Source organism: Halichoerus grypus, chromosome 2 (assembly GCF_964656455.1).
Source record: "Halichoerus grypus chromosome 2, mHalGry1.hap1.1, whole genome shotgun sequence".
Lineage (NCBI taxonomy): Eukaryota > Metazoa > Chordata > Mammalia > Carnivora > Phocidae > Halichoerus > Halichoerus grypus.
Genome location: NC_135713.1, coordinates 196,249,361 through 196,262,510, shown reverse-complemented (window position 1 = coordinate 196,262,510; position 13,150 = coordinate 196,249,361). Strand labels below are relative to the sequence as shown.

At 37.2% G+C, this 13,150-nt stretch overlaps 1 protein-coding gene across 4 annotated transcripts in view; it reads right to left on the bottom strand.

Annotated features, from left to right (window-relative positions):
* Window positions 1–13,150, bottom strand: part of HELZ (helicase with zinc finger) — a 160,346-nt gene that overhangs the window by 101,182 nt on the left and 46,014 nt on the right. For all 4 annotated transcript variants that reach the window (XM_078065955.1, XM_078065954.1, XM_078065957.1 and 1 more), the window contains 5 exons: window positions 9,554–9,605; window positions 8,106–8,181; window positions 5,835–6,033; window positions 5,278–5,385; window positions 3,927–4,224 (listed from right to left, as the gene is read on the bottom strand). In XM_078065955.1, coding sequence (XP_077922081.1) covers window positions 3,927–4,224; window positions 5,278–5,385; window positions 5,835–6,033; window positions 8,106–8,181; window positions 9,554–9,605 — 733 coding nt within the window. The remainder of the gene's footprint in view (window positions 1–3,926; window positions 4,225–5,277; window positions 5,386–5,834; window positions 6,034–8,105; window positions 8,182–9,553; window positions 9,606–13,150) is intronic.

Genomic DNA, 13,150 nt, shown 5'->3' with positions numbered 1-13,150 from the left:
AGTCGTGGGATAAAGTGTATGATGCAGTTTGTTTTCTAAGCAAGGGGACAACTCACTAACTTCCTTCTTTTGCCACATTTTTGAGAGTCACATCTTTAACCCAAAACAATTCTTTGGTGCATACAGTGTGTCTTGCTGAACCTAAATCTCACCAACAAGGGGAAAGCACTGAAAAAAGCAAAGTTAAAGCTATACCTATTTCCTGAACAGTTCGCAGAACTGCCATTTACAACTAGAAGAAAAAAAATTCACTCATGGCCTACAAACAGAAAAGGTTTGGATGCTTTAGATATCATGAAAATAGGGGTGCCTAGCTGGCTCAGTCAGTAGAGCATGTGACTCTTAATCTCAGGATGGTGAGTTCAAGCCCCACGGTGGGTGTGGAACCTACTTAAAATTAAAAAAATAAATAAAAGTAAAGAAATAGATATCATGAAAATAATATTTTTAAAAATGGGGTACCTGGGGGGCTGAGTCGGTTAAGCATCCAACTCTTGGATTTTGGCTCAGGTCCTGGTCTCAGGGTTGTGAGATCAAGCCCCCATGGGGCTCCACGCTCAGCAGGGAGTCTGCTTGAGATTCCCTCTCTCCCTCTCCCTCTGCCCCTCCCCCCACTCACACTTGTGCTCTAGACTGCGCTTTCTAAAATAAAAAAAGAGTAGGGAAAACACCAAAGAACTAAAAATTACCACAACAGGTCAGCTAATGTCAGTGATGACCCAAAAAAGTCAGCCAAATGTCACCTAGCTTGCCTAAACTGAAATTTAAGTTCTTCTGTTTATAATATTCAAAATCTCCTATCAGAAAATACATTTTGGGGGTGCCTGGGTGGCTCAGTTGGTTAAGCAGCTGCCTTCGGCTCAGGTCATGATCCCAGGGTCCTGGGATCGAGCCCCACATCGGGCTCCCTGCTCGCCGGGGAGCCTGCTTCTCCCTCTCCCTCCGTCTGCCTCTCTGCCTACTTGTTCTCTCTCTCTATCTCTCTGTCAAATAAATAAATAAAATCTTTAAAAAAAAAAAAGAAAATACATTTTGTACATTCTATATAATTGTCTTCTTGTAATAATTATTTTTCCTGGCCCTGGAAAACAAATTTCACTATGGGAAACTGTTTTGTTTCCAAATTAGTTCAAGAAAATGCTTAATTGTTTTCAATTATTTTCTACAACGTAACTACTTAGAAGTAAAACTTTGTTTGAAGAAAAATAAGCAAAGATAACAAACTGCAAAGTGGTCATTAAAAAAAGGATATAAAGTATCACAAAAAGGGGTAAGGCATGGTATTAGTTCCAAATGGGAGGATATCTTTGTATTCCTTCTACCATATCTGAATGAAATACAAAATTCATTATATTTTTTCTGATATTTTATTTATTTGAGAGAGAGAGAGCACGAGAGAGCAGAGAGCACAAGCAGGGAGGTGCGGAGAGGGGCAAAAGGAGGGGCAGAAGCAGACTCCCCAGTGAGCACGGAGCCCGATGCAGGACTCGATCCCAGGTCCCCAAGATCATGACCCGAGCTGAAGGCAGACACTCAACCGACTGAGCCACCCAGGCACCCCAATTCATTATATTCTCAAACCGATATATTAGAAACCAAATAAATAAAACTATTTCTTCCAGTCACCACACTCAAAACATGGGTCATCCTGAACAACTTCTCTTCCACCACCTTCTCTTGGCATTCTCTCGCCAAGATGCACAGGTGCCATGGTTTTAAGGGCTCAGGTCTTTAGGCTTCTCAGCCCCTCCCCTCTGCATGCACCCTAACCCCAGGCCTCCCTTTTCTAAAAAATTCTCCTTCTCTCTTCCTACTTTCTTCATTCTCTTTGTAAGCCAGGAATTATCCTAGTCATGGCTCATGATAAAACCCGACAGCTACCATTTACTGAATGCCTACCTTGTGCCAGAGACCAGACAAGGCTTATTTTCGGTCTCACAATGATCCTCTAAGATAGACAGTTGTAGCCCCACTTTACAGAGGTTTCCACATGAAGTTCAGGAATGTCAAGTACCCTGCCCAGGGTCGCACAGGTAATGAGAAAAATCAAGATTCAAATCCAATTCTATCTGACTCTGAAGTCTGTTTACTGCTCTTTCACCAACTAGAAAACTACCATATACCTGAGGCAAAAGTAGTCAAAGTACCCTTCATCTCTCAAGCCCATGAGTGTGCCCTGAAATCCTCATCATCACCTCCTTCCCTCATCTGTCTTAATAGTATCATTTTCTCTTACTTTTTAATACAAACATGTTAACATTTTATATTATTAACTAAACAGACTTTCATTAACAAGATACAGATTCTTGACAACACAAACTTCTTTCTATGGGAAAACGAATCATGAGTTACAAATCACCCATCTAAAAGTGAACTTTTGTAACAAAACCCACATGTAAGCCAAGAACATCCTATGAGAGTACACTAGAAAAGCGGGAAATGCGTGTTGGTCTCTCTTCATGATTGAAAAATGGTGCTTCCTAGTAGTTCTCCAGTTCTAGTCTCTAAAAGCAACTTACTAGTACAGGGGTAGGCAAACCACAGCATGCAAGGTTAACTCCAGCCTACTGTTGTTTTTGAAAATAAAGTTTTATTGGAACACAGTCATGCCCATTTGCTTACAGATTGCCTATAGGTGCTTTATCATCACAGTGCAGAAGAGAGTAGTTGCAACAGACACCATTTGCCTGGCAATAGGCAAAATAGTAGAAGACTATCTGGCTCTTTGCAGAAAAAAAATTGCCGAAGAACTCCTATACTAACAAATACAAATTAAATATTCTTATTTCATCAACTATATATTTGGCTATAGGAATTAACATATTCTGATTCCAAAGAGTACTGAGAAGATGAAAAAACAGAACACAACAGAAGAAAAACGCGTATAAGGAATCAAAGTAAGTAAAAAATAACATTTAAGTGAGGTTTAAATAAGTCTGGGTAGTATTAGCACACATACTAGAAAGTAATGCCTAATTCTTCAATCTGGGCCCAAATGTTGCTTTAACTTTACCAGCAGCTAAAGTAAAGAAGGAGACAGAACTAGATCCACTTGTTCACTATGTCCAAAAAATAAAACCCTAGCCTTTGCTCATGAACAAAAGTTCTAGGTTCTCATAAATGGGACACGGTGGTACAGAGTGAGCAACGTCCTCCACAATATAGTTACAGTCAATACAACAGCAAGTTTCACATGAAGTGTTTGTTAAATAAATACTTAGTGTTCATTAAAAAAAATAAAGCACCTATAATCCAACCAAGAGCCAAAGAAATGCAGGGAAATGTGCCCTTTCCTTGTCCTGCTGGATCTTGGCATAAAACTTAGGAATAGGCAGTAATGTAACAACGTACAAAGTAATTATCATTTTCTGAAGGTGCTTACATGTTGAAAGCAGGGACCTCTTCCCAGGAACAAAGAGCAGATCCTATTAAGGCACCATGGTCTCCTTTACTAGTGAATGTACAAAACCAACTTACGAAATCTTATATTTAGGGTTTTTCATTCAACGGTACTAATGTCAGCAAAGTTAACTGGAGACTCAGTCAGACACGGAAATAGACATTGGAGGTGTACTCACGATCACCACTGAAATAACAGTCTACCCAAATTAATACCGAAAGGTTTTACTGTGCTAAACTCATCTTACTTTAAAAACAAAGCTAGCAGACCAAAACAGACCTGATCATCTCCTCACACAAGTTTGAGGAAGCTCCAAGCAAGTTTGCCTGATGACTATATAAAGAGAACAGGGCATAATGTGAACCATTCTGATCCCATTACACAGTAAATGAGTCGACTGCTTTGGATTTTTCCTTATTATTCCCTCTCTATCCATGGAATATTTAGGAGCCAATACATATCTTTCAATGCTGCTTTTACAGTGCCTTTTAACACATCGCATCAGGGAAAAAAGTCTGAATCTTACCTTCCGTAGAAGCCGCATCAATCATGACTCTTTGCATGAGTACTGGTTCCAATCCAAAGTCGAAAACTATGGTTTGGCGAAAAGTTCCAAATATTTCTGTGTTAAATGCTATCCCGACTTTATACACGTAATGATCTAATCCATTTTGGGCCATCTTTCCTCCTATCCATTCTTGACAGTTTTCTGGGACTTCTTGTGATACCTGGGTAGTACTATCTCCGGCAGATATTGCAATGATACTAAAATGAGGACGATGAGCATCATAAAGCAATGCTACACGATACAGCATTCTTGCAGGCTACAAGGAAGTTAAAATAATTCATTGAGTACAAGGGGGTGAAAAATCCAATTGTAATTGGGCTCTTCAATGAAAATATTCCCATAAGGGACTTTTACTTTCCCATGCTTCTAAGAGATTATGTTAAAAATACAAATTGTGCTCATAAGCCATTTAAGAAAAAAATGAGAATGGTTAAAAAAAAAATCAGTTGTTAAAATTATATACGTATGATGTCATTTTTAACTCAGTAAAGCTGAAATTTTTAAAAATGATATATTTATGCTACATCTCTAGCCTCCCTGCTCTTTCTAGGATAACCTCATCTTTCTTTGTGGCAAAAGCTATACCACCCTGTTAGATCACTGACCTCCAACTTTCTATACCTTTGGCCTAAGAAAGTTTTATCTAGCTTCAAGTAGGAAGTCTTCATAGGAGTGCAGTTACCTCTGAAGGCACTGGATTGGGTTCAAGGCCGAAGCTAAATGTTCCCAGATTTTTCATCCCAAGATGCAGATGATACAGTGGAAGAAATGCCACCAAAAAGTACACAAAACTTTCCACTGCACATCTCCACAAAAAAGTTTGACTGCTTCATTCTTAAACTTTGAATATTATATTCAAGATGGGAGGCACTGCAGAAAATGTCTCATATTAAAAACCCATAATTACAGAATCTGTGACTTCATCAAATCAAATATAAAACCAAGCTGTTACTGTCTAAGTATCTTAGAACTGCCAGATTAAACAATTCAATTTTTAAATAGTTAATTATAAGCCATGAACCCCATCTTATGTTCCAACTTTGGAAGAGAATATATCAAAGACCTCTTTATCAAATTAATAAATTAGCAAACATCTAAATATCTACAAAGACTTTTATCTCAAAATCTAAAAATATTAGACCATTAACAAACAAAGTACAGAAATACACTTTAGCACAATATAGAACCTACTTAAGATGTACTCAGATTAAAACATTTTCAGTGCTCTAACACAGAGATTTAAAGGTCAAAAAAAGCCTTAAGAAAATCGAAAAAAAATTATACTCTTTAATTAGCACAAAATTCATACCTTACAAGTAAGAGCAAAGGTCCATGTCTGGTGAGATTTTTTGGTGTTGACAGTAACCGACAGATCAGGATTATGCTCTACTTTTACTCCTTCTATACATTCACTAAGCTGAAAATAGAGAGCAATTAATGTTATATTTTTAGTCCCAAAAGCACAAAGAGAAACTTTTGGCATGGTAAATAAATATCAACGGTAAAGATGTTGATGGAACTGTTTACAAAGCAAGATATTTTTTATATATTAATTTTATAAGAACAAAATATAATAAAGCTTAGGCAAGACATAAGAAAATTAATAACAACAAAATGGCAGTAAACACTCCCTGAATGAAGATTAACGTAATACCTGCAAATCTCCAAACAAATGGCTTAGTTCTGCTCTTTATTTTAGCCAAAGGGTCTACTTTTGCTACAAAAACACTTTATCAGAATCAAGTTCTTCATATAGAGGATAAGGAAATAAACCAAAATAGCACAAAACAAAGTCAAGACTCAAACAAGGTCATCGTTTAAAACAAACAAACAACAACAAAAAAAAATGCAGTTTATTTTCCTCACCACTTTCTCAGGAGATAATGAATTCATCCACTTTTCTATCAAGGTTTCCATGTAACTGCCTGAGAGCTGTTTATTCTCATTTTGCTGTTTCAATTTTATCAAGCGTGAAGCATATCTTTTCTGCCATTCTGCTAGTTCTTCCTGGGAATGTGCTGAAGTACACTGCGCACCATACCTACAGATTCCTTGCTCTAAAAATCTAAGTAGAATAGGAAAGACTGTTTTATCATATACTTTGTTGGACCATTTAAAAGATAAACTTCCAGCATTTGCCCTCCGACTCTTCAATAACAAAAACAAAACTTCATCTCCTGAAAGGCCATATTTATCACACCGACTTGCGCAGAGGAGGAAAAAGAGGTTTCAAGAACATTTATGACAGTTAATCACTACACCAACTTTCCATACTCAGCGACTTCTTTTTTGGAATAAGGGGATGCTAAAGCAAAACATAATCGATCATAACCACCCCTCACCCACAACACCGACATTGAAAAAGTAGCTTCCTTCATGATGTAACAACTCTATTTAGACAATTCTTCTCAGAGCAGAATTTTCCTAAAGCAACACTGACATCAAGTGGATCGGTGCATCAAACACAGGTGTGCCCTACTTCTCAAAATGATAGGACCTGAAGACAATTCTCCACACACTAGGAATTTCATTCTAAAAAAAAATATTACTATATCATTAAATTATCATCTTAAGGCTTCTACTTTTCACCTTCAAATGTAAGCCTTTACTCTTTTCTATATTACTATTACCTATATTTCATTGAACATACTGGACTATATTCACTTGCTTGAAGTTTTAAATAAATTAAGAATAAAAGTTTTATATTAGAATCTCAATTAATTCAATAGATTAAAATCTTCAATGGTAAATTCCTAAATGTTCACATTAAAGGACAGAGTTAATGGTTTCTCAGTGTTTACGACTCAGAAAATTCAACTGACAAGTCAGTGGTCAAAACAGATACGCAAAACTTTATTAATTTTTTTAAGTTTTAAATATCCTACAAAATTATGGGTCTAGCCAGTTTTTAAACAACTGAAACATCAAAAAATTAACAGATCTTCTGAGAGAAAAAATGAAAATTAAACTATAAACAGCAAAATAGAGATGAGAGGTGTTATATTATGGATAAATTTTCAACTGAAAAAATATGGACCTTATAAGAAATATAAAACGAACCACAGCACAATGTAAATTATCAAATGGTTCACCCTATTTGCAAAGATGACTGTATTTAAAGCTTTTCTTAATGATACAAAGTACTTGAACTTAAATTATACGACTTACTAAGTTCTCTTACACTTTGTAAGACACATTTAAAAATCATGCATTTGTTTCTCTTAAGTATGTCTTAATGAGCCAAATATTTCTTTGTCTATTCCTTTGTTTTAAATTATTTCTTTAAATACTAAAGGTTTGGTATTTTTATCTGGCCTATAAATTTTCTCACATTTCCTCTGCTTAGGATTGTGTTCTACCTCTACCACAACATGATGCCACCAGGATTTATGAAATTTACTACTTAGTTTCTTTATTTCTACTATAAAATCATATCTGATCTTGACTATTCAATCATCAAAACTACATATCCAATTTCCTTCATTATCAAAAACAATCTATAATAATGAGACTTTAAATCTAAAATCCCTCATTACTAGTTCTTATAAAAAGAACGAGTTCACCTTTCAAAATGTGACTTTAATAATTCTTTCCAGCTTAATAACGATTTAATTTTGAAAGGTTAGCCCTTCAAATAGAAATTACTCATAAATTATATATAAGGATAACATGAAAGTAATAGATTTTCTTTTTTTAGAAAAGTTATTAAAATAATTTAACATTTCTTCATCTATTTTATGCTCTACGTCAGTATATATAATTTCAATTCAATCACCATAAGTTAGAGGTACATTTCACATAAATAAGAGACCAGAATTAAATTCAGTCATAATAATTCAACTGGTATTATAAAAGACTTCTATGCAAAGTCTTAACAATCCCGATTTAGATCACTGTTGTTTGTAACTAAAAGAAGGCTCACTGATATGGCCTTGACTTTTATTATTTAATGATAATGACCATTAATTATGGCTTCTGTTTCAAGTTGAAAATAAACCATTTTACTCAATCACTATACTTCTTCCCTCATATATTATCTTCTTTAAATTGGAATTACTACTTTTCAGAAAGTGAAGGAAAATCATCTATCCTTTGAATAAAGACATGTCATTGGTTTAAAAAAAAAATTCACGTTACCTTTTACACAAAGTATATTCCTCGCTGCTTGTGATTCCCCTAGGTGGTGGGCGGAAATGCCAACCATTACAAGATCCTAGAGAGTAATCAGGATATAGTCTTATCATTTGAGGCTTGCTAATAATTCTGATATTTTAATGTGTAAGAAATACTATAAACCCTCCACACACATCATCCTAGATGATGTAAAAAGGACATGACATACTTGCCTCCACCAAAAAAGTAATCTACCGATCAAATGAGTTAAATTCAATTAACCACAAGAAACTCAGACATCACTGAAGTAGTTGCCCAGCAGCTAAATCAGGTCGATGACCCTGACTCTATCCTAGCAACTGGTGGACATATTTCCAATGCAGTCTCTTCCCTAACAACTAAAGGGGGAAATGTTGGCATGCCTGTCATTTCTTAAGTATAAAATGTGTCTCTATTAGGATTATTTCAGGAATGAGAAAATTATCATATCCTGAAAGGAAATTTTGTAGAACAAATTAAATACTACATATTGAGTGCAAAGTTCCACATTATTACCCATGTTCCTTAGCATTTGTCTGGCACATGTCATTGTATCAAGTAACCCTTTTTTACAATTGAAATAAAGTTCAAAAAGTTGAATTCTGACATAGGAGCTAAAAAATAACATTTGTTTACTTCTGAATACAATGAGCTTTGATTCATTTAGGTAAAGGTTCCAAATAAACCAAGGAAAATAAGGCTTAAGAAAGAAAAGGCCAGAGCAACAGAGGTTGAGCAGCACCAAATTTTCAAGGACCTCAAAGCCATTCTCTATTTCCTCACGAATCGTGTGCTACCACCCACCCCCCAAAAAAGATATTCAGCCAGACTGAGTTCAAAGCCGTGTCTCATCCCTTTCCAGCTGTGTGACTGGAAAAACCACTGAACCTGAATAAATATCAGTTTCATCCCCTATCAAAAAGATGGAGAAGCCAATACATGTTTTTGTGAAAGCCGCTACCACAGTACACAGTATCCAGCAAGCACTCAATGAATGTTGGTCCCTCTTCCCTTTCCTCTGGCAACAGAAGAGGTCACGGATTTTAACTGTGGCAGGAACAACTGAGCTTACAGATCAGGACTTCCAAAAAGTAGTAATTGGACTAGCCTGGGACAGAAAAAGAGAAAGACTCCCCTCTATAATGTAGAATGTAGCAACGTGACATTGCTAACAATGAGGTTTACTTACACTCAGAGCTACATGGAGGCAAGAAAATGATACTTCCTACCTCCATGACTCCATTATTCTACAAAAAGGGGCCAGTGAAAAAAATGTTTTCATCCACACCTACTTCTTAAAATTAAATTTGTATATTCTCTCCTATACCTCCACTTACATGTACTGTAACTCAGTAAATGTCCTCCCAATAATCAATAACAAAGCGATGCCTGCAATTACAGCTAACAGAAGTAACAGAGAATGGTGTACTTACCCCCTTCCAAGTCTTCCACGTGATATCCAGAGAGGACGTTACTAGTTGCTGTCTGAAATTTTTCAAATGAAAATGTTTTTATAATAAGAAATAACCAGTTAATGTTGAATTAAACTTGGACATTTTCAACATTTTTTTAAGGTTGAGTTTGAATACTTAGAAATTTTAATAAACATTAATATTGTAAACAGTATTTTTTGCATCCATCTCTGCTCTATGTTAAACTATGTTTAAATACAGAAAAGAGATACTTATGTGGCCTTCATTAAGGAAACTGATAGATTCCCTATATAAAAATTACCTGGTAGTAAATGATAAAGTCCATGGAGTAGTGCCTCCATCCATTTATTCATTTCACTCTCCTCTTCCTAACACCTAGGAATGACCAGCTAGAGAGGTGCCTTTCTCCTGCACTGAGTGCAACACCACCACTTTGGGGCCTGGAGCACATCCTGCCAGGTCCTGCTTACTCTGGGATGAGCCCTTCTCCCATGAAGCTGAGGACCCACTCACTCTGACTCCCTGGTTTTCTTGACTCAACTCCCTTGGTGTACATAAATCCCCAACCTGCTCCTTTGGCTCTAATTTTACTCTAAACTCTACACCTCCCATTTCAACTGAGTGCCAGCCATAGCACTTTTTCTTATTTTTCTTAACTACCGACAGCATTTTATGTGCCAGATCATTGTCAGCCATGTACGGATCCACTGCCAACAGCCTGACTGCCTTTCTACATTCTCACAGCTCACAGGATCAGGTACATAATGGGTGCCCAGTAAATGCATCCAGGATGGGATGGGTGGATGGACAGATGATCATCCAAGCACTTCAAACAAATATGTCCAAAATTAAATTCATCATCTTTATACCAAATCTCATCCTCCTTTTCATGCTCCTTATCTCAGGCTAATGCTCCCAAAGAGAGCAAGACTAAAATCCTGAAAGCCATCTTAAACTCTCCCTCTTCTGTCCCACTCTGAATATTCTCCAAATCTTGCCCAACGAGGTCTAGAGTGTCCCTCTTATCTGTCTCATACTCTTTACTTCCACTGCCACTCTCCTGGACAAGGACCTCATCTGCCCCTGAACCAAATGACCACCAATGTTACCCTGTACCAAGTCACCTCTGGGTCTTTACCTAGCACCCCCATCCTTTAATCTCCTGCCTTCCTGGTCTCCCTACAAACTGTTGATCTCTCCTCTCCCTGCTCATACTTCCACTGCAGCACTTACTGACCACAGGTAGCCTGCCCCGTGGGTACATCAGCTATGTGCATCTCTGACGGCCCACCAGATTGTTCTTCACAGACAGCTCAGCTTTCCAAAACCCAGAGAACCTTGAACAGCAGCTCAGTAAATGTTGAATTGAATCAGAGGAAATGGTATCCCAACGTGAAATTTGGAATGTCGTATACTGCAGAAATAATGTCTAAATGCTAATTGGGTATAACTGAAACAATAATACCACTATAATTTATATGTCATTAATTAAATTGGACTTTTCAGGTTGGGCTGGAAGTAATCACTATAAGACTGTTTCTATAGGAAGATGCCTTCTGATTCTCAAACTACTTACTAAAAATTTTTAAAGACAACCCATTCTTTCTGTAAAATGAGGACTGAATATAAGAACACATAAGCTAAATCAACAGTAATTGTTTACATCATAAGGATTCTATGCTCACAAAAAGGATACGTTAGAAAAAATCTCTTTAAATTCTACAAGCAAGGTCTAAGTGCCACAGTCTCACACTAGCCTTCAAAATATGATCTCAGGGCGCCTGGGTGGCTCAGTTGGTTAAGCGACTGCCTTCGGCTCGGGTCATGATCCCGGAGTCCCGGGATCGAGTCCCACATCGGGCTCCCTGCTCGGCGGGGAGTCTGCTTCTCCCTCTAACCCTACCCCCTCTTGTGCTCTCTCTCTCACTCTCTCTCTCTCAAATAAATAAATAAATAAAAATCTTTAAAAAAAAAAAATATATATGATCTCAGGGGCGCCTGGGTGGCGCAGTCAGTTAAGCGTTCAACTCTTGGATTCGGCTCAGGTCGTGATCTCAGGGTCATGAAATTGAGCCCCACATCAGGCTCCATACTCAGCATGGAGTCTCCTTAAGTTTTTCTCTCCCTCTCCCTCTGCCCATCTCCACGCTCTAATAAATAAATCTTAAAAAATATATATTTCAGCATCGAATTTATAAATATAATAGCTAAAAGCTCACTTCATGTGTGAATTTAAAGTACCTCCTCTAAAAAATTTATCAAAATAGGGGCACCTGGCTGGCTCAGTCGATGGAGCATGCAGCTCTTGATCTCGAGGTTGTGAGTTTAAGCCCCACGTTAGGTGCAGAGATTACATAAATAAATAAATATTTAAAAAACAGTCTTTAAAATTTTTATCAAAATAAATTTACCAGATATGCAAGAAAAAATGGGAATAAAATGTTTCAGTCCTATAATAAAGCTGAAAGCATTTATAATTTTTTTTTAAAGATTTTATTTATTTATTTGAGAGACAGCACATGAGAGGGGTGAGGATCAGAGGGAGAAGCAGACTCCCTGCCGAGCAGGGAGCCCAATGCGAGACTCGATCCTGGGACTCCAGGATCATGACCTGAGCCGAAGGCAGTTGCTTAACCAACTGAGCCACCCAGGCACCTATAATTGTTAAAAGGGAGAAATACATGGTGTGTTTCACGAGTCAGCATCTGCAGTGATGTACAAATGAGCGGGGTGCCTGTACGGACACTCAGCTCTCAGGCTGGCGGGGTCTGGAGAACAGTACATCGCACCAGAAGGGCTGGTAAAAATGAGAAGCTTTACCTGAGCTTAGGATTTGGCCACCATGGCTTTTAGGTCCAAGGTATTGTGTTTCAGGGTTTTTTTTTTTTTAAAACACCTTTTCATATGCTCAGACCCCAAGATGGAAGGGCAATATCAATTAGTTTATGATCAATCTTTAGTTTGTACTGACACCTTCAGGAAAAGCAGCCAAATTTTATATTGCTAGGATTTCTATAAATTTACAATCAAGTCTGTTAATTTGATATTTTAAATCTTTATATTCTGTTTTGTTTCCATCAGTCAGCCTTGAGTTCCATGTCTTTATCCTTATCCACTAGCACTTAAACACCAGCTCAGTTCAATCTTTAAAACAAATTGTTTCTATTTTTTAATACGTCATGCATAATAATAAATAAAGGTATCATTGTTCATTGGCTTTTTCTAAATGGATTTTTTTTTTTTAAGATTTTATTTATTTATTTGACAGAGAGACAGCGAGAGAGGGAACACAAGCAGGGGGAGTAGGAGAGGGAGAAGCAGGCTTCCACCGAGCAGGGAGCCCAATGTGGGGCTCGATCCCAGGACCCTGGGATCCTGACCTGAGCCAAAGGTAGGTGCTTAACGACTGAGCCACCCAGGCGCCCCTAGATGGATTTTTTTTTTTAATAATATCAGTTCACATACTACTTTGGTTACAGAGAAAAGTTAATCATAAACAAAACTTAAGTAACTTCTCCCAAAAGTACAGTCACAAAATAGGAATCAAGTCATACTTGTGGCCTTACATGTGAGAGCATTATAAATATTAAAAATTAA